At 42.4% G+C, this 22,584-nt stretch overlaps 1 protein-coding gene across 1 annotated transcript in view; it reads left to right on the top strand.

Annotated features, from left to right (window-relative positions):
- Window positions 1-22,584, top strand: part of map2k5 (mitogen-activated protein kinase kinase 5) — a 48,826-nt gene that overhangs the window by 20,249 nt on the left and 5,993 nt on the right. Inside the window, exons 11-21 of the mRNA XM_084476276.1 lie at window positions 388-469; window positions 1,270-1,331; window positions 2,288-2,336; window positions 2,473-2,546; window positions 3,676-3,726; window positions 3,887-3,958; window positions 5,599-5,628; window positions 10,959-10,985; window positions 11,351-11,383; window positions 17,657-17,718; window positions 18,706-18,751. Coding sequence (XP_084332402.1) covers window positions 388-469; window positions 1,270-1,331; window positions 2,288-2,336; window positions 2,473-2,546; window positions 3,676-3,726; window positions 3,887-3,958; window positions 5,599-5,628; window positions 10,959-10,985; window positions 11,351-11,383; window positions 17,657-17,718; window positions 18,706-18,751 — 588 coding nt within the window. The remainder of the gene's footprint in view (window positions 1-387; window positions 470-1,269; window positions 1,332-2,287; window positions 2,337-2,472; window positions 2,547-3,675; window positions 3,727-3,886; window positions 3,959-5,598; window positions 5,629-10,958; window positions 10,986-11,350; window positions 11,384-17,656; window positions 17,719-18,705; window positions 18,752-22,584) is intronic.

Raw genomic sequence — 22,584 nt, 5'->3', positions numbered from 1 at the left:
ATAAGTAAGAATATCAGTCGAAATGTTCACTGAAGTTGAAAAAAGAATAAAAAAGGAGAACTGCTAAAGGCTATAAATGTGTACTACTGTGTTTTATAGAATATGAAATCCTCTACTTTTTGTTTGTTTTTTAAGATTTATGAGACAATTATAGCTGAGATTTCCTCGACATTTTGTTTGTTAAAACAGAAAGACAATCAGCCACTGTTAAAGATTGACACTGGCTAATGCCAATTTGTGCCACTTGCCATGGACTCGCCCAACATAAGAAAAATATAATTTTGTATGGTGTATATAAGCAACACATTTTAAACACTTTGTATTGTACTACATATCTTAACATGATATTTTCTCCCCTGAAACTTTATCTCTTTGTTCCCGTTCCAGTGTGACTCTCCTTACATCATTACATTCTACACCGCCTTCTTTGTGGAGAACCGGATATCCATATGTACCGAATTCATGGACGGTAAGTTTGAGTATGGCTAAGCACTAGTGTACTATATAGACATGACATATATCTAGCAACGTTTAAAAGGGGAGACCTGGGGAAGCTGTTCTCTGGTCTTTCAGCTTAAACCCATTAACATTTCTCCAGAGCAATGGAGTGTCCCTCCTCTGTGGACTGGTTAGCATGTCGATGTGCTAAAAGCTACAAGCGTGTGACAAATCTGTAAGTGTGTGTGTGTGTGTGTGTGTGTGTGTGTGTGTGTGTGTGTGTGTGTGTGTGTGTGTGTGTGTGTGTGTGTGTGTGTGTGTGTGTGTGTGTGTGTGTGTGTGTGTGTGTGTGTGTGTGAGAGATTCCACGGTTTCACAGTCCAGTCAACATGTCATCAGGATCGGTCAAACTTTTCAACACTCATCACTGTGGGGAACTCATTTGGGTCAAGCCCAAAACCTAATGCTAACTTTGGGGCTGCTATGTTCCAAAAGCCACTGAACTGAAAGCCTTAGAAAAAGGCTTTCTGGCTATCTCTAAACTGGCAACTCTAGTAGTAGTAACTCAAGTACTAACATATTTTTTGAGAAGTACATTTCTGTGCAAAAATGTCTAGTAATCTACATGTTATTGGATTGAGTTCATCCGTATTTGAATGGCCACTACATGCCAATTCTAATGACAAGCAAATCAATCGTGTGTTCTCATATAGATTTATGACCTTTTAAAATGTCCATAAATTCAACACTATAACATCTAGCTAAAACTAAATAATATTATTTAAAAAATATATCATTTTTATTGACAAAAACAACAATTTGTCCATACAGGTGGTTCGCTAGACGTATATAGAAATATTCCAGAGAATGTACTGGGCCGGATTGCAGTGTCGGTGAGTTGATTCAACTATCAAACGTTGACCATGTGTGTAGCTAGCATGTACCATTCAAAACCGGCATATTGTAATTAGTATTTTTTCTGTCTGGCCTTCAATAAAAGTTTCTCACTGCATCTGTGTATTCTGATGTAATTATTAACACATGTCTTTCTACATCTCCCTTTTGGCTTTGACCTGTTAGTTAGTTGGGTAGAAGCAGACAGGTCTCTAGGAAAACAAATCAAAACAACAGAATGAATAACAAGAGAAGGTCCTGGTGTGACTCTTTCAATTAGCCTCCACTGGGGAAAAAGTGATGGAGAGTCTCTCCTGCTTGTCCCTGGTTCACACCCCTGCTGGTTTGATGGAGCTGGCCTTGGTTTTGAGAAACGGCTGCTTTTCTTTTGACCCTCATTACCACCCCCCCCTGTCCCCCGTCCCCCTCCTGTCCAGCCGACGTCCTTCCCTGTCTCTTTGTCTCCCGCCGTCTCACTTTGTCCGTAATCAAACATTGACAGCTATTTACTCTGCGGCGTTAATTCCAATTCGCAGCTTTCCTTCGTTTTTAATTCAACTGTCGCCGGTGTTAATTATCACAGAGGGGAAAGCGCCCTAGAGAGAGAGACTGATGGCGTGTTCTTCCCCAGGCCGTTGACATTTTCCCTGACATATTCGGAGTGCAGATATCTTTTTATTTTACGTTTTCATGCACACAATGGGTGTGGTTTGATACAATGCACTTCTGGTCACACACAGGAAGACAGAATCAAATGACAAAATGTGAATATATATAATTGAGTTTTTTTTTGCCAAATGACAAATACACACCATGTCCTCATACCCTGTAAGATGTGCATGTTCACACATTTGCATGGAGGGCGTAGAGTATGACTGCGTGTTATCCTTACCTAACATTTAGTAACCTCAATCTGAATCTGTTCTTTCCTGTCATCCATGTGCTGTGGCTGCAGGTCGTCAAAGGGCTGACCTATCTGTGGAGCTTGAAGATACTTCATCGAGGTAAACGAGGGGCTGTTCCGGCGGCCGTTTATAAAAAATAAATAAAAAGGGCAACCACAACAGTGCGGCAAAGATGATGAAGACGAGCCGCGTGCTTGCTGACATCGCACTTCTCCCAACCGTTCTGTCTCCACAGATGTCAAGCCCTCCAATATGCTGGTAAACACTCGAGGACAAGTCAAGCTCTGCGACTTTGGAGTCAGCACGCAGGTACAAAGCCGCGCATGCGTGCAAGAGAGTGAGAGTGGGGCTCAAGAGTGTGTGTGTGTGTGTGTGTGTGTGTGTGTGTGTGTGTGTGTGTGTGTGTGTGTGTGTGTGTGTGTGTGTGTGTGTGTGTGTGTGTGTGTGTGTGTGTGTGTGTGTGTGTGTGTGTGTGTGGGGGGGGGGGTTATTTACCCCTAGTGGGATGTGTGGCACGTGCAATTGTGTGTGTTTCTGTTGTGAACGTCTGTGTGCATGTGGCCAAGCTGTCGGTCTCGCGGTGGTTTTCAACTGTCCACCTCAGGACAACAGAGCCCCTCTGTCCTCAGGGACAGAGGGGCTTTCGCATTATCATTGGCCATCTCACATGCATTGTTACTCAGCCTCAAAAGAAAATGCTATAATTATGACTCGCACAGCCACAGCCTCATTGATATGTATTTTAGGGAAAATTGTGAGACACACACACACACATGCACGCACACACGCACATAAACATGTGCACTCCACACACACATATATACATGTGCACACAAAATAGCCTCAACATTTATGTTTGGGTGGGGTTATGGGGCAGAGTGGCTTCCTTGAAAGTATTTCACGTTCTCTCACTCATGTATCTCTCTTTCTCTCCTTTTTATTTCACTCTGTGTCTGAGATTTAAATAGAAAACTGCTCCCTGACATACCCACTGTCAAACGCTGCTCCGCAGGGCTTCCTTACCTTAACAAAAATACTAAAATATACACAAACACAAGATGGCCATGAGGGAGCAGACACTCATTATCACAGCACTGTCATTGATGGCATTGTGTGTCGCTTTATCTCACACACACACACACACACACACACACACACACACACACACACCAGTCCTCCCTGCTGTTTCCCCTGTGTGAGGGTTGAGCTCAAAATAACACAGTGACATTCCAATAGATTTGAGGGAATGTAAGTTAGGGAAGGACAAAATACTGAGAATATGCCCAAAGTAGGACAGAACACACACACAAGCGTGCATGCACACCCTCCCTCTCAGGGCCCTCATTATTTATCTCTGGCAGTTAAACAATCTGCTCGCATACGGAAACTCGCCTCACGGTAGTGGCTCATCTGCTCTTTGCATTGTGTGTGTTTACAGTTGGTGAATTCTATTGCCAAAACGTACGTGGGGACAAATGTCTACATGGCGGTGAGTGACCCATGTTTAATTAAGTCATTCAATTCATCAAGTAATTAAGTTCAAGTGTGCAGTTGTGATTTGTTAGGATGGCATTGACTTTGCTTGGTGTGTGTGTGTGTGTGTGTGTGTGTGTGTGTTTTTCTGTTTGCGTTTTTGCGTTGTCTCACAGCCAGAGAGGTTATCCGGGGAGCAGTACGGTATTCATGCAGATGTCTGGAGTGTGGGAATTTCTTTTATGGAGGTACAGCACATGTTTATCACTTATTTGTTTTGCAGCAGACCATTTTCAAGAACCACAGACACAAGACAAATTGCTCTGTAGACGCTCACTACGCGGCTAGACACCGAGACATTAACATAACATTGTCTGAACACAATGTATGTGTTCAGACAGACTGAACACATACATTCATATTTAACAATAAATGACAACATCGATGGGTCTTATCTTCTCTGTCTCAAATAGGGCTTTAGATGTGTCACAGAAAGTGTGTGTGCGCATGCATGTCTGTGTATACGTGTGTTTGTGTGCGTGCACACCTCAGCCCCTCCTCTGTGCCATTCTCCCCAGGGACTAGATAGAGTGGCCCGCTGACAGCTTACATTTTCAGATAACATTTTAATTTCAGTGTTACACTCGCCAGGTCTCTTGTTGACCCCCGCCACACACACACACACACACACACACACACACACACACACACACACACACTCTTCCCCCCTCCCACTTGCCACCATTGATTCCCCATCTGTTCTCCTGACCACACCTTCCCCCCTTTTCAGAGGCAGACTAATGGTGGAGGCTTCTGCCATCAACCGCCCCGCATCAATAAGGGCTTGAATACGGTGACATTTCTAACAATAATAAGTGGATCATGGAATAAAAATGGACCCGTCACAATTATCGACACGATCTTTGTGCGATAAAGATGGACGCACGCCCATGTCCACCCCTGTTTTTCCTTCTCCTCCTCCATCCATCGGGGAACACATTACGCTAAATGATATGTCTCTAAATCCTGCCTAATTTGGACTAATCCACGGCCGGCAAGATCCTCTGTTTTCTGTTCAAGAAGGCACCGTGAACATGTTGACATTTTCATAATGTAATCCTGCCAATAAGCTGCCCTTGATCAAGATGAAAGAATCACACCTCCAAATGTCAGGGGAAGGCCATCAGCCAAGCCCTAACCACATCCAGCCCACACATACATGCATGAGTGAACACACAAGCACGTATGCACACACACACACATGCGTTTTCGGTAATTGTAACACAAGTCTCCCTTTTATCTGTTTATCCCTCAAATTAAGTGCTAGTTGGGGGGCATTCTTGGGGGGGCTATTATTAACTAATAGCTCATGTTCTGCCCCCCCACCCCTTTTCCTCAGGGGTGTGCAGAGATTGTGCTTGCATCCCTACAACTGAAGTCCCTTCTATTGTAAATTTTATTAATTTGTTGTGTCCAATCAAAAATATTATAAATGTATCAAACTATACTACGTTTATGACCTATCGTTATTCATATCTTCATTATACAGCATGCTAGAATTATAAAAAGGCTATAAATGTGCACACATTGTGTCAAAATGAGAACAGGTAGAATATATTGTATACTGTGCCCTGTAGAACGCTGTTGCATGGTTTTAAAGAGGAACAGACGTCCCCTGTTGTAGAGGGATGTAGTGGACAATAATATATTCATAACTTAAGCATCAGTCTTATCCAAAGTGCAGTTGATTTAAGATAACCTTGTGGAAGGAATAATAAGGTAGGTAAGGTTTATTCCTTGGGAAGGAATATTCCTCATTCCTTGTTCATCACACCAGGGGCTTACCGTCAGCAATAACCTTTATGTCCTGTTTCCTTTATGTCCACAGCTGGCACTTGGCATGTTCCCCTATCCACAGGTGAGCTGCTTTCTATGTTGTGTGTTTATGTAGGCTGTGTAGACTGTTGGTTTAGTTCTGATCCGACACAACACTAACCAATCAACACATTTTTTTATTAAGAACACTAATAATTATGTGTATATATATATATATATATATATATATATATATAATATGACGCCATTATATGACGCCATTAAAATGGGTTTGCTAACCCTAACCCCGTTAGGGTTAGGGTTAGCAAACCCATTTTAATGGCGTCAATTTTTTCATCGTGAGATTAAGGTTTGTTTTTTTTTACATTTATTTTATTTATTTTTTTTTACCTTTTTATTGATGGACAATGTTACATTGTCTGAGGGGTCCAAGTCTGATTTGCTCCAAGTGTGAATGACTGCTCCAAGTGAGAATGTTATTGTGAAATTGAACACTACAGTATATGGCAATGTTGTTTTCAATAACAAAACATTTGCACAAAGCAAGCCGATCCACTTTTCCATGTTGATAAGAGCATTAAAATGAGAAAAAATAATGGGACAAAAAGAAATCAAGGGACATTAAGAATAGATAAAAATGTGTGATTAATTGCGATTAATCGTGAGTTAACTGACATTAATGCGATTAATCGCGATTAAATATTTTAATCGTTTGACAGCACTAATAAATATATATAGTAAACACATTTATAACATTTCAGCCTGAGCACATTCAAAGCACAAGTTCAAAACAAAGTTGGAATCTCTGCTGAACTATATATTTGAGCAATCGCCGATCAAGGACACGATTCCTTTTAAGTCGTTAAACAGATTTACCATGCTGGTAATATTCCTTCTCCGTCTGCCAGTACTTACCTATTTATTTTTTCCAGTTAAAACCCTGCTCATATGTAATTGCCGACTACAAAAGTGACTTCCTCAATCCTATCAACTCTTAATTAAGCCTTTAAGATGGATTTATCTGGCTCATCCCTGACTGAGCAACACTAATCTAGTTTCCTCTGTTTACCTCCTGGCCTCCTGCTATCAGACTGCTGCCCTAAGGACATTGAGTTAAACTGTTCAATAGTTGCAACTGTTTACATCAACATTGTTGTTATTCACAGACCCTCATGATGGTTCTGTGATATTTAGAAAAAATAAATGTCACGTGTACCAAATATTGTTATATACATTATCTTGTGACTTGAATCATAGTGCAAAGCTGATAAAAAAATATTTCAGAAACCTGAAACTTCCTAAGGGACTTAATTAGTTTTTCATTATTTCATCACTAAGATTCTTCAATCACTTTTTAGTTATTATTATTTTTGTTATTTGTATTTTGACAAAAATTATGCAAATAAAATTTAGAACACTTTTACCCTAACCAATATTAAAGATTGAATCATATTAGAAATATGCCAACATACCAGGGGACAATAGCATTGTAAAAAAAAAACCACAAGCATTCTATTTATGAATGAACTAAGAATTCAACCATACAGGGAACCTTCAACATTTTGCACCTGTGTTTTCTCACATTTGCGTTCAATCTTTTTCACCCTGGCTCACTTCCATACCTGCCATTTTTCCTTTTCCCCCCAAATGAACAGTTCACACAGCGCTTTTGTTTGTAGTATGATGGTATTAGCCCCTACTTTGTCGGTTTAGTTCTAAGGTATTTTCATGTGTCATTTAATTTTTTATTTATTTGTTCTTGCAGCAGAACAATTTTGACACAGTGTACTTTTGAAGGGAGAGAGAGAACGGGAGACAGACTTGGGAGGGCTTCCTCTCTCCTCACCATAGCTCTCTCTTGAGTCCTGGCGTTCCCATTTCCTCCTGCCTCCATATGGTGCTTCAGACAGTTCACCTGCGGGGCTGTGTCAGAGCGGCGTTTCGCTGTAGCGATCAGATCCAGCTCGCCGGGCGCAGCCGGCCCCAGTCCCCGGGCCTTGGCTGTCATTCCCGCAGACTACTGGCACAGCTGTCTGCATCAACCCCCCTGCTTCACCTAACGCGGAACACTTTCTGGGGCCAAAGGGCAGAATAATGTAGGGAACCAGTCAACAAACTGAACCCAGAAGAGAAGGTTGTTTACATCACAGATTGGTCTTAGATAAGCATATCCGAAAGTGTGAAATGGAGGATTTAGAAAATGTTTGTTAGTCTTACATCCTAAATCTAAAAGCCTCAATCTCATTCTTCCTTCTTTTATGGAGGCCACTCACAGAATTGTCTGGCACATAATTTTTTTTATCTTCGCTTTGTGTGTGTCTAGTCATCATCTTTTATTTGTCAGTGGGAAGAGGCAGTTTCTTCTGGAATATCGCTTCGCTACACACACCAGCATAACTTATTTGCATTCTTTGTCGGGAGTTAATGGAGTTTTTGCCTGGCTCGCTCTGAAAGTCTTTGAAGACACCAAAGCTGATGTGGTGTGTTTACACAGCCGCCAGCGGTTTCTGCTGCTGATTGATTTGTTGCCCGCTTTCTTTTCTCGCTATTCTTTTTTTTTTTTTTTTTTTTTTTGTAATTTACCTAAATGTAGATGGATGGAGGGAAAAACATGCCAGTAGTTTCATGTTAATTAAATCCTAGTTTTGAGTTGTGTTTCTTTGGATATGTTCCATTCCACTGCAGTGTCAATCAAACAACATGCTGCTCCTGGCACTGTTGTTCTGCCTTCTCTTTGATTGGTTTCTTCTTTCTTTTATCTCTTGAATTGACAGAATTCATGTTCCTATTTTATTTATTTTTGTGATTTAGTTTCCGTGATTTGAACAGATAAGGGATACAGTCATATATTGATGATGCATACATACTTTAAAAAAAAAGTTGCCTAAAACACATAACATATGCTCACATTTGACTCGCAATGGCTAACCTCACTTCCAATGAGGTTAAATCTGCAAAACGCATTGCAGTGTAACATCGCACTCACCATATAAACAGTAAGAACCTCCATAGAACCTCAAACCCGCCACCGGCCATCAACCACACATGTCTGACAAATGGCTTATATATTTTGCTTGTTAGCAAAACCTTGAGGAGAGGAAAAATGGAATAACAACCACAACCTTCTGGCCATGTTCCTCCAACATGTGTTCATGTCTTTGTGGTGACAGACAGGGGCTGCCCTTGCCTGCAAGCACAGAAGGCCTTTGAAACAGAGGTTTTCAAAGGATTTGATCTAACAAGGAACTCCCTTTCTTAACCTTCGTATTACATGTATTTGAAAATCGGTGGTCTTCAAGTGACGATCGACTTTTGAAGTAAGCGCATCCCTTTATAATAAAGCCTTTTATAATCAGCCCACATGTACTACCCAGCCTCTTCATGATAATGTTTAAAAGAGATTAATCGTTTCCATCTTTATCTTGGAAAGCTGGGAGATTATTTAATTTACAATAATCAGTACTCTGTGCTTAGTTTTACCTCCCTTTACAAAAGTTATTGTTTATCGGTTTAACATAACATTATTAATCAAGTTATCTTTATGTGGTATTCATTAAATTGAATGGTTGGCTGTTGCACTGAAGCTTCAACCTAAATTGATCGCTCCACTCCTTGATGTTCATTATAGTTGAATTGTCAATGCCACCAAGAGGCTTGGAGGACTATCTGATGAAAGGGCATTCATGCAGTACACATCATTTTTCAGAAGTTGTTGGGTAGAAGGACATTGGTGCCACAAACCAGTGGAACATACTTGGTCTCTATATCCAGTGTACCCATTATCTCCATAAAGGGTAACCGTCACATTTTCTATTTTCTAATATAACAGCGTACTACTTTATACGTATATTGCGAAATATCTCAGAGTGCAATGCTAACTCTGTTTCCAAGTATAAATAAATGCAGAAATGTTGGTCCGTGATCTGCATCCTCCGTTGGTCCGATTTGCCAAAAGGACATCAATGGTCCGACCTTTCTTCAAGTTATTTGCAGAAACTGAGTGGATGAGGCGGACAGTGATCTTTTTCAACATACGTATGAGGCGGCATACTCTCTTATATTAGAGCACAGTCAAGTGCGTCAGTTTCCCTTTAAAGGAAGTCTTATTACACTTTGATCGTCATCGGTCCACAATGTTCGCCCTCAGGACAAACATGCATGTAGCAATACAATAATCAGCCAATCAGCCCACGGTGTTCAGAGTCTGTACCGCATCGAAAAGGACACAACACTAATGTTCCAATTAATATGTGGTCAAACTCACGTGAACAAGGTGCTCTGACACTCTCAATAAATGTCCCTCACCTCTCCTCCGTTCCACTCTCCAGTTGCATGCCACTTTGATCGTTGGGAAATCTGGTTATTTAAAGAGTCTGAAAACCTGTATTTAATTTATACATTGTCTAATATTATATCCAGTCAAATTGAGCATTTGCTTTAGCCGGGCTGAGATGAGACCTTGCACACACACTTCAAACAGGCAAATGACCTTTGGTTTCCTTCAGTTAATTTTACAGCAAAATCATTTATATGTTAACACTGTAGCGGCAGATTCAGAAGAGCATTTTCACAGCTAAAATGCTCAGCATTCATTAGTGGGGTGAGATGAGGGCTTTGTATAGTTGTGCACAGATGTCTGGTGTTTCCTATTCAGAGATATAGCAGGTCTCCTAACTAACTTCAAGAAAATATGTGGTCATAAAGACAAATCATTTATCAAAAGTTATTTTTGCAGATTGAAGCACGCTTGCTGGTGTTTGAAGAAGGATATGTGCGCACACTTTTATTTTACAATCCATGAGACCGATTTGATTAAGGGACACTTGTTTCCTCAAGTCGACAAAGTGGCATCTCTACAACAAGCAGTCTGTATCTAATAGTAAGAAGTCTTCAAATAGCAGAAGCATCAATCACAGTCAAAGATATACATTTATATATACACCCAGTTAGTTGTTGGTTTGCTTGCATGTTTGCTTGCATGTATGCAAGCCTTATTGGGTGTCAATAGGGTGTCACTTCTACTAGGAAGCTTCCCAAGGCATTTCAATTCACTTCAGTGTACTGTGCACTTGTGTTAGGGCAAAAAGGCCTTCACATGCACATCCCAGGGATAAGTTAACATCCCAGCATTTCTGTATAACCTGGAAGGCGCAGATTAAACGCTGCTCTAAAATTTGGCATTATTAGGTTATTTCACTCCCCTACTCACTACAAATGAGACCAAGGCTATTAGCATTTGTAAGTTTTCATTATGTAAATGGTGCGAACACAAGCACAAATTGCCACTAGGAATGCAATAATTTTCCCCCAGTGATCATAATGTGTCCAAGTGCATCGTTGTGATTATGACACACTAATTACATTTTCCTTCATCTCCTCTGTCTGCTGTCTGTCTCCGTGTCTTCTTTACAGATTCAGAAGAACCAAGGCTCTTTAATGGTATGGCTCTTTATGGCATAGAAGAAAAGGGGAGTGTAAAATAGAGTCCCCTACACTCCCTCCTTTACACCCAATAGTGTTTCACTCTTGATTGGCTCTCTCATTCGAAAACCCCTCAAATTGCCTCTTTGAAATGAAATATTAGAGCGGGCTTTAAGTGCTGGTATTACATTAAGTGCCATTATGGAATAATAAAAACATTCAGTAGCTGAATGATGGCTCTGCCACAGCTCGCTGCATTTGATTAATCTAAGTAGAGATGGTGTTTTTTATTACACTATTTTCCCACTATTTCCAAGATGTCGCATGTAAGCTAATACTCCATCTCTCCCCATCCCTCCCTCTATCATTCTTCCGTCTCCTAGCCTCTCCAGTTACTGCAATGCATCGTTGATGAGGTGAGTCGCCGTCTTATGTGCTTCTGCATCTAAAGTCGCTCCTAATGGCCCGGAAAGCTTATATTTTGTTTCCTAATGAAGCAAGCCACTCCGGTGGCTTTGCTCCCCGCACGCTCCTGCCACCCTCCGCCCCGTGCATCTGCCTGCAGCTATATACGCATGCACCTGCACATCACTCTGCAGGCTACACTGAGCACGGCTGACACACACACACACACACACACACACACACACACACACACACACACACACACACACACACACACACACACACACACACATGCACGCAAACACCCACACACACAAACACCCACACACGCAAACACCCACACATGCAAACACCCAAACATGCATGAACACAATGTCATTCAAAGCTATATTGGGGATTAACAGTGATTTTTTTAACACACATTCACAAATTGTAAAAATACCTTAATAGGAACATAAGTTCTACCCTTATGGCAATAATTATTGATAGATTAATGAGGAATAATTATTCAGCCTTGTTTTAAGTTAACAGTAACACCTTTCTGCTCCCCTTCTGGTCCTATCCCTGTTTTCTAGCTTGCGGGAACCACACAGGGTGTGTTTCTCTAGCTGCTGTTGATGCTTACGGAACGGTCCCCTTCCCTGAACCTGTCTTTGCTACTGACAGTCTAATAGAGGAATGCCACAACATGCCCATAACCCCACCTAGAGCACCAGCAGAGTAAACATAGCATGTCACGTGGCCCTAAGTGCCTATAGATTGGCCATAATTAATAATTAAACGCCTTTGCTTGTAATGGGTTGACCTGGGCTGATCTGTTCATTAGTCAGTGGTGCAGAGGCATCCCTCAAAAAATGTTCCTTCGCCCTTTGCTGCCGTCTCCCCCTGAGGCAAGAGAGAGGCGGCCTCCATCGGCCAGGACCTAGCCTGGCCTCTACCCCCCCCCCAACCACCATCTCCCAGAGCCACTCCCCTCTACCCCATACCAGACCAGAAACCTCAACTCCGGGAGAGGATGAAGGCAGAACAGGAGAGAGCATCAATTGTTTAGATGGACGAAAATCTCTTTAGAACACTCAGTCTTAGAGAGATTTATGTATCTATGTATATAGATATATAAATATATATATTTATTTATTGACGTTTTTTATTTACATAATTCTATCCAAACCAGTCTGCAGGGTCAATGTTCCGCAACGAGAACCAGAGAAAAAGAAAAGCACAAAAAAGGATTGCTGTGATCGACAGCACATTTCAGTGCTCCGATCACAACGGCCACTTTATTAATTTTTTAAGGCAAACAGAACTGCACACACATCTGCCCTGGGTCTAGTAGTAATACTGCCGGCCCTAATATTCCATTGGTGCTATTATGCACAGTAATTCTTCACCTTGCCTCATTGGTTTCAGCAACAATAGGCTAATAGGATGTCTGACCTTCTTCATTTTAAACAGCGCACTGCAGTTCCCAAACTGCATTGGCAAGGGTCCTCTCATGCTCTTAATCCAAGGATAACACGTGCAAAAGGCTGTCCACACACAATCGCTGCTCCGGTGGAGGGGGTGGGCTTGCTTTGGGTCTTTGAATAACTTGAAGGGTTTGTGGCTACCGTTGACCCAGTGGACTAACTTTCTAATGACATCTTGGGTTGCATTTATTGAGAAAATCAGTTGTTGCCCTTCTAAAATGTGATCAAATACAAATGGGCTGTACTTTGAATATAGTGCTGAGTAAAATTATTTTTTTTCAGTGGTGTGTGTTATAAACCATGTTATGGATCAGTAGTATCATCCAAGTTAGTGTGTTTGTGAGTGTGTGCGAGAGACACACTCCAACAAGCGCATACAGGAATATAAGATCTTGGGGATCTTGAGATAAATAAAAACGTAGAAGCCCTTAGATCTGTCTGAAACCAATGATGGCACAAATGGACCGTACAAACATGTTTACCTACAGAGGAGCACAAACACAATGGTGCACACACACATGCACGTACATGTTAAACACAACAATTGGCTTAGAACAGGACGTCTCTTCTAGGGTTGATCCTGCCGCATGCCTTGTGTCCGTCCCCATTAGTGGACCACTCTCCTCTACTTGTTGCATACCAATTGGCCCTTCTGATAAGGAACTCCTGCTTCAATTTCAAGCCTGTAATTACTGATCTAATTTAGCCTAATAATTGCCCTGTGCCAATGACATGTATATTTACTTGTAGCCTCGACACACAGGTCTCAAAATGGAGGCCATTGACGGGAGGCTTTCATCCGCCACGCTCCTCTTTGCTCAGCCGCCCGCCGCCACATCAAAGCAGCACTGGTGTTTAGCTCAGCTGGAGATATGAATACGTGTGTGTGTGCGTGTGCGTGTGCAAACCCTGGTTCTAACTAAATGTCTGCAAATATTCCATGTGCTTGAAGAATACTGTCTGAATTGACCCCCTTAGCTGATGATTCCAACCGTGTGTGTGTGTGTGTGTTCATGCGTGCGGGTGTGCATGCACATTTACCATATCCCACTGGGTGGAAATTGTTTGGTGCTCTCCCTCTAAACGGCGTGTACAGTGATGCATGCAGCTCATAGCGCTGGAGGGTGATTCTGAGTGTTTGCATGTGTGGTACAGAGGCGCCTGTGCTTGCGCTATGATATATTGCTAATCTAGAGAGGGCCTTCTGAAGCACAGCTAGATTAGAAGGAGCCCATTCCTTTGTTAATTTAAATAGGTGCATGCATCACGCTTTGCCGGCGCCCACTGATCGGAGCATTAAGGAACGGGAAACATTGCCCAGAGGTGTTTTTAATAGCTCAGCAGGGCTGGTAATGTAAAGAGCTTGTAAACCCCGGCACTACGCTTTCGGTTTCACTGTGCTGCTGATCTCAAGCCATTGTGCCCGTGTCTTTTAAAGTGCCTGTTTCTCTATTTTCACATTTTCATTGGATGCATTACCACCTGTGTGCACAAGCATGTGGTCTATGTAAAAACAATTGTGTTTTTAGCAATTTCCATATATATGTAGATTTATAAATTTATAAATTTATATATATATAGATAATTATTGCATTTTATTACATATCATTATTCATATATGCATTCATCACACGCCTCCTGTTGGTAAGGCAGCAAAGAAACACCTCCCAAAAATCCTTTCAACAATTTAAATTGTCCTCGCCATCATTCCGGATCACTGGATTCCACTTTTCCTTCAACTTACCTTACTTTTTTCAAATCTCAAATCACAAAAGTTAATACATTTTGTGCGACTGTTCAATGGTTCTGCGGCCATTGTACCAGAAAGACAACCCTTATTTGTTTGATTTCATCCAGCAGATTGCATTTAGTTGGAAATAATACATATTATATCTCAAACATTTATATTTGTCAGTCTGATGAGGACCTGAGCAGAGAAAACAGGAGTAATAGAATGTTTAAGAGAAAGCAGGATCCATGAATGGATAGAGGACAAAGGAAGAGAGTAGCTGGTTAAGGTGGGTGTGCTCTGGGGCAATGGCACACAATGTATTCAAGCAGCCAATGCCACACACCACTCACATATGACCACACCTTTACCCAAACACAGAGTGGTACAGTTGGCCATGGAGACCTTACCATTAGATGCACCAGCGTCAGCAATAAAACACACATTTAACTTCTCCTCTTTGTACTCACAGACTACCCTCTCTGTTTTTTTTGTAAGAGGTCTTACGTGCCCATAATGTGCAAACAATTTTTTTTTAAGTTTACCGAAACACACACACACACAGTGTATGTGCTGACATACACATCCAGCTAGGATATATATTTAATAGGATATATCGGTAGCCTTCTGCACAATATCTCAAAACACACTCTTTTTTGACTCTTTGGCTCGGCGCCACTATTCATGCAGAAACTTTTTAAAAGACCTGTGGAACTTTTTTACGCGCAGCTGTAGCACAATAGACTCCTTCCATTACCGCTGGTGGACCGAAAGACGGTGATAACTTCTCACAGATCTCTCCTTGAGTTTTCCTTTTGCTAATTGGCTTTCTGCATAGTTGCAGAGGCTGAGTGGTTTGCAGCAGCACCTTTTGTTGGGCGTACCTTTTGAGTCTATAGCCGTTTCCCTTCTGTTTACTTCCCTTTGGAATCACTAGACGTCTTGACCCAAGGAGACAGAATTCAAGCCGTTAGCAGAGGCATCGGAGGTCATGTTGGCTGTCGATTACCACTCCACGGCGTTGCCTTTAGACGGGGGACTGCTGCTGCAACAAAAAAAAACTGAATGTAACGTGTCCTTGGGAATCCAGGATTTTCACATCAATGTCCCCATTGAACTGGCATTGTACACATTGTCATCTGATTTTATTTATGACAGCGGTTCCCAAGTCAATAAAAAGTTCCTGGGAGACCTTGTCAAAAGAACATATTTTTCCTCCTCATCCCATTGGAATAAAGTCCCCAAATTGAAATGGCTTAGATTGCAGGTTCCAATGTAAATTAGGGGTGGGAATCTCTTGGCACCTCACAATTCAATTCTAAAACAATTATTGATGCATCTCGATGCAACATTTTTTTTTATGTACATTTCCATGCAGGATTTAAAAAAATATATATATACATCTGAGTTTGCTAATCACTTCATACTTGTGTGATGATCATTAAAGACAATCAACAGATGAATTACCTTACTTAATATGTTATGTTAAGTCTGTGCTGAGAACCCGCAGGCAGAAAGTAGTTTTCTGTAGTGCTCTGCAGTAGGCAAACAATTTTAATAAAATTAAAAAAACATTTTTTTTATTTAATTTGTTTCAGATTATTAATCTTTCTGCATCGAGACAGAATCGTTCTAGAGAGATTTGCGATGCATTGAAGAATCGATTATTTTTCCCACCCCTGATGTAGATGGAATGTGAATTCTATTGGATGTTAAATTCAGAGCCTTTATTCAGAGCCATAGAATGTGTAGCCTTGTAATAAGGTGACAGGTTGAACCAGGTCTTCAGGCTTCCCACTGTCTCTTTTTTTAATGTGTTACCTAATTGGTGCTCATAGCTGGTTTTCTTACCTTTTATAGTGTGAAAATCTGTCCATTTATTTAGGCCATATGTTCATGACATCAGACAAAGGTGAATAAGGGATTTATATTGTAAACTGATTGCAGCAGTCAAAGAACTGTCAGTCAAATTCAGAAAGCTGGCATGTCACCTGCTTTTAAAAGTGCAATGTCAACCATCTTGTCTCTTAGTGTATCTGTACTAAACAGAATCACATGTCCCCAGGTGCATGTTGTGCTGTTTTTCAGTCTAGAGAGCCAAGGCTTTTAGTGGCTCTAAATTATGTCAAGGACCAGACTTGGAGTTCCACACCACAATAGATGATTATTTTCAAACTCTCCATCCACACGAAAATGGCCTCTTCACCATTTCTTGCCATGACTTTTCGCAAGCCCTGACCACTTGAGCTGACTGGCGATTTCTGAACAACGTCACAATCAAAATTCAGTGTTTTTTTTCTCTATGCCATGCAGTCATGTCAGCATCACTGAAAACCTCTGTTTTTGGTTGAAGAAAAGGCCTCCTTAGTGTGGATGGAAGGCCAAAACTGAGTTTATTTTTGCATTGCATTGTGTGCATGGCCTAATAACTATCGTTGGATAATATCATGTGTATCTTAAATGGTTTTCTGTATCCTTTTGTGATTTTTTTTAAACTTGATGGCCATAAATAACAATAAACCTTCATCCCCAACCTCTGAAATGAGAATGAAAGAAGGAGCTCTGGTGAAAGCTCTGGTTTATTCTGGTCTTTTTTTAAATGACCTGACAAAAACGGTTAATGCTGCAAATAAAACCCAAGGCTATTTATTTTTTTCCATTGACAAATACACTCAATCGTTACATTTTGTATCTATCCTTCTGGGAACTGCGATGGCCAAACAACTCACTTTCAGTCCCTTCCATACCCCCCCTACCACCCTCCTTGTATGTCCACGTTGAAATAGTAATTATTTAGTCCTGTCCCGTTGTGTCCTCAACAATAGGTTCAGGTGCATTTCCTTAACCAAGGAGGTGCTACAATGCTATTTTGCATGTTTTTAATCCACTTATGAAGCTCAGTCTAAAATAATGAAGGCATGAGTGAAATTATTTGTTCGATTTTTTTTTATGTCAACATATAGTGATTTTTTTCAATACTGGGGTTAACTGGGGTCGACAGTGCTACCATGGGTTGTTTAAGTCTTTCTGAAGACACTTTCTGACCTTCTTGTGTTGTTCTTCTGCTCTCCTGTTCTGAACTTCAGGATCCTCCGGTGCTGCCTGTGGACCAGTTCAGCGAGGAGTTTGTACACTATATCACTCAGTGGTGCGTATGCTGTACTGTGTGCGTGTGCCCGTGTGTGTGTGTGTGTGTGCGTGTGTGTGTGTGTTTGACTATTGTGTGTTAATGGCCCTGTGGTTTGCGATCGTATGCTTTTATGATGGCTGTAATATTCAGTGCTGGTCAAAATGGATATAAAAGCTATTCAGTGTGAACTGTTTTCTTTAGTTCGACAGAACAAAGGCAATGTTTTATCCACCTTTTTGCTTTGAATGGTTAGTCCCAAGTGACCTACACCGTAAAACAAACAATAATAAATACACAAGCATATCGTTTGTGTGTGTGTGTGTGTGCGCAGAATTGAATGTGTATACGGTGTGGGTGGGGGCATGGCTTGGCACGGGCTGCGCCAGCTGTTGTTTATTTCACATGGCCGCCTTATTTACTCATGAAGGGCACCTCTCTCTCAGGACAGCCCGAGCAGGTACGCCAGCGCACCGCGGCCTGGCCCCAGCTCCACACAGGGGCCCGGTCGGAACTGGCTCCCCAGCTATTCTTAGTGGGCCACAGTCCCCCCCCGCCCACCTGCCCCCCCAGTATGCCGTGATACATCACCCAGTAACATGACTAGCTCCTGAAGGGCTTTCAGCTAATCCCTCATAGTCCCCCATATGTAGGTCGTTATGACAGAGAGACCACATATACTTACACACCGTCGTGGACAGACTGACACACACACACACACACACACACACACACACACACACACACACACACACACACACACACTTAAAACCTGCTAGACGGTGTGTTTAGGTTACTGGAGGTCAAGGCCTTGTTGCTTCAGTTGCACTGCTTTCAAGGGCACGGTTGTCTCAAGCCCCACTCCTCGAATAAATACCTCCGGTGTTATTGAAAAAAAAAACATGTTTCACTAACATGAACATTGGTAAAAAGAAACTGACCTGTTGTCCTTTTCAGATCCTTTTTTCAATGGCGCTTGTATCTGTCTTTTTCTTTTTCCTCTCGCAGCATGAGGCGAAACCCCAAAGAGCGTCCCGCCCCCAATAAGCTCATGGTAAGTTCCATCCAGTCTCCCTTTCAAACCGTCAAATGGAACCCAGAAGAATGAAGGGTTCTGAATCCCTGTAAAAGCAGGGTGATCATAATCATGCATTCCATTAAGGATTTCATTCATTTATATTATATCAGTGCCATATCGGTACGTGCAATTGTATATGTACAGAAAGAAAGATGTAGCAGGTTTTTATTTTTTTATTTTTAATGGGGACAACAGTAAAGAACACTGTGAGTATGAATGGTAGCGTTGGTAGAGTGTTGACAGAGACCTTGTGGTAAGAGACCTGCTTCAACTCTCTGGTTCATTGAATTAAATTCAAAAGAAGGCCATCTGAATTAAACAAGGCCTGGCCAGCACCAAAAATTTATTCTGCTCAAACAAAAGTTTTCCAAATTTAATCTATTGTAAGAACAATAGGTAAATAGTTGTTGATAGTGTTTGTTTGTGCGTACACGGCAGATCCGTGCGCATGTGTGCATGTGTGCGATCGCACTACAAAGGTATATCCTGTGTAAGATGAGCGAGGCTTCCACCAGAGTGGCCCCACAGGCTTTCCCATTGTGCTGCGTCTTCGCTTTGGTGTACGGGGCTCTTCGGCACACAAGGTCATGGTCATTTGCACCGGCCACCTTTTTAAGAGCTGTGACGCATTCTGGCTTGTGTTTCAGGACCACGGATAGCATCAGCTAACTCCACAGAGAGACTGAGACAAGGGCTGTGTGTGTGTGTGTGAGAGAAAGATGCAGATGCGTACAAAACCCTGTGTAAAGAGAACTGGACCTTTTTGTAATGATTAGAAAGCCATAATAAGGGTTGGACGGATGGGTAGAGCAATAGGACCGATTAACTGATCAAAGTGTGACCAGGTAACCTGCAAGGGCGTCTCCCGGTTTACCAGCTGCTCCCTGTTATTGTCCCTCTCATCCACTTCTGCTTCTCCACTCTCTCTGCTCAAAGCCTCCTGCTTTTCACACTCCCCTCCTCCTCAACCATTGTTTTCGTTCTCTCTCTCCCTCCTCATTTCACTCTCCACCTCTTCTCCACCTGAGGACCTTTCCTCTGCTCATGCCATTGGTATTGTTTTGTCTTTCTCTCCTTTTGTTACCTTCCTCATAACCCTTCTTCTTAATAATGTATTTCCCTATTAGCTTCCTCCGCTCTGTTCCTCTTTCTGCCCACAATCTCTTATTTTCCTCTTTGTCCTCCTCTTCCTCTCTTTCCATGATGGGTTGATGAGATAAGGTCATGGGTATCTGTCTCTGCAACTCCAGACTCTCAATTGTCTTTCCCTCTTCTTCTCCTCCTCCTCACCTCTCTTCATTTCACCCCCTCTTCCCTCCTTCCCTCTTCAGCATCTTGTATACATATTAAAAGTCTGTACCTATTCTATCTGTATGGTAATGCAGCTAGACACAGCTGGAGACAGTGTGTATATACACCTCTCTCTCTGTCTCAGTCTCCCTCTACCTCTCCCCCCCCCACCCATTCCTCCCTCTGCTTCTGAATTGCCTCCATTTGATGGTGAGTTTTTTTTTTCTCTTTCATCTGCCTACTCCTGAATAGCAATGCTTTAAAAAAAAACCGCATGCTTATGTTCGGTATTGGGCAAATTATGTTATTTTATGAGCCTACCCCCCCCCCCCCTCACCTTCAACACACGATATCTAAGCCCTTGTTTGCGCATCAGCTCTTAACATGCGGTTTCTCTAATCATTGGTGCGCCTTTTTATTGCCGTTGTTATCGTCATCTGGGTTCTGATCCTATTAGTCGCGCTTCCCGCGTCCGCTGAGAACCCCGACGACAATCGTATTGTTCGTCTGCTGTTGATGGGCTTCGTCACGGACATGAGACACAATAAGGGTTACAAGCTGATGCTAAAGGCTTTTCAGATCTGGTTTTAAATGGCTTACCAGGCTCAGGTTAAGCTAAATGCAATGACACCAACATAAAGGAAAACTTTGGGCCTATTTTTTTTGGGGGGGGGGGGTTCTTGGTTTGTGCTGAAAAGCAGATTAATTCATGAAAGTATGAGCATAGGGTGCTTTGTCTGCTGGAACTTCCATCTGATCTGTATCAAATCAAATAAATTCAAAATCTTTAATATAAAACTAAGTTGTGGACTGTGACAACTTTGTCAGTTTTCCTGCATTTGAAAAGTGGCAGATATATATTCTGTGAACTGAAAACAACCATTTGAAGAAAGGCGATCATTTTGAGACATTAAAGTGTAATTCCAGCAAAAATAGAACCCAGGGTCTTTTTCGGCATGAAAACAGATCAAATAAGCCCTCCAGACCCTTTTTTTCGTTGATCAACCAGTATAGAGCTTGCCCAGAGCAATGTTAACAACCCCATGGCTTACATTGCATTGGCTAGGGGCAGTGCATGGAACGCTTCCAAAACGGCATTTTTTAACCACTAATAATGCTCAAAATAGCACCAAACCTCTAGCCTGGGAACACTCCATTGGCACGGCTCAATCCCAGGGATAAAGGATAAACGGTTGTCTTTCAAATTCCCTCTACACGCAATAGGATAGCGCTACAATCAATCATGTAGCAGGGACCGCACAGACTTCACACGGAACCGTCGCAACTCAGTCGTCGTTATGTTAAGCCCGCCCACCGACTCTATACACGATGTGATTGGCCTGACCAGAGTTTGGTTTTTCCAGCTTGTGAGCTAACGGCGAGTTGCTAGACTCCCCTGGCTGCAAATTAAATTGGCTGCCGCTAGGGGCGTCTAGATTTCTAGGCTAACAAACCTCTGCAGTAGCATGACTAGGGTCCCTACACATAAAACGAAGAATCAACACTAAGAATCAACACTACATACGCTAACTAAGTTGTTGATGCTTTGTTTTATATGTAGGGACCCTAGTCATGCTACTGCAGAGGTTTGGTGCTATTTTGAGTATATTAGTGGTTAAAAAAGTTTGATTTGGAAGCGTTCCACACACTGCCCCTAGCCAACAGAATGTAAGCCATTTGGGCTGTTGGCGTTGCTCCGGGCAAGCTCTATACTGGTTGATCAACGAAAAAAAGTATCTGGAGGGCTTATTTTATCTGTTTTCATGCCAGAATTACACTGACGTCGTCCTGATGTAGAGGCTACGAGGCTTTCGTCACACTAGCTGGCATTACATAGCCTTGACCGCATGGCGGATGACTGGATGTGACTCCTGATACATGCCGAGCACGACGTCAGCCTCTAGTCCACAGGCACAAAGACCCCAGTGGGCTGGGTCCGTCCCTCAGTGTCACTCAGGACAAAGCACTGGCGTCCTTCTTGCTCGCCCCCGTTCTCCCGTCTTTCCTTGTTCTCAAAGAGCGGCGCGATGATCCGTGTCATATGAAAGTGACGGTGTGTTTGTTTCCGCCGGTGACTCTGATGCATCTTTCATCATGGGGACACCCTATCCTGTCATCAGAGGCTAACATGACGTTGGTCTGTGAGGGAGACTTTCCATTGGCCTGCTCCCAGGGCCGCACAGGCTGCTGGCCGCTGTGTGCTGATCCACACCACCCGAGCCTTGGAGTTTGACTCGGGACAGGCTGTCATGTTTCATCTCCTCGTGGAAGCGTGAGACAAAATGGCTTCCAACGAGCGGGGTTATGGCACTATGTGCATTACCTAATTGAATAGGTGTGTCGTGTGTGTGTGTGTCTGTGTGTGTGCGTGTGTGCTAAATTTTCCATTTTGTGATTGGGATTTGATGGACATGTCAGTCCTGTTTCCTCCCCCCCTCCCCCTGCCTGTCCCCTATTCCCCCGTCCAGCGGCCTTCAACACATCCTTTTAGCACCTTTGTTAACGCAGCGCCTCCCCCC

The sequence above is a fragment of the Micromesistius poutassou genome, assembly GCF_964030765.1.
Source record: "Micromesistius poutassou genome assembly, chromosome: 12".
Lineage (NCBI taxonomy): Eukaryota > Metazoa > Chordata > Actinopteri > Gadiformes > Gadidae > Micromesistius > Micromesistius poutassou.
The sequence above is the reverse complement of the archived record's forward strand: the minus strand, read 5'-3'. Positions and strand labels throughout refer to the sequence as shown.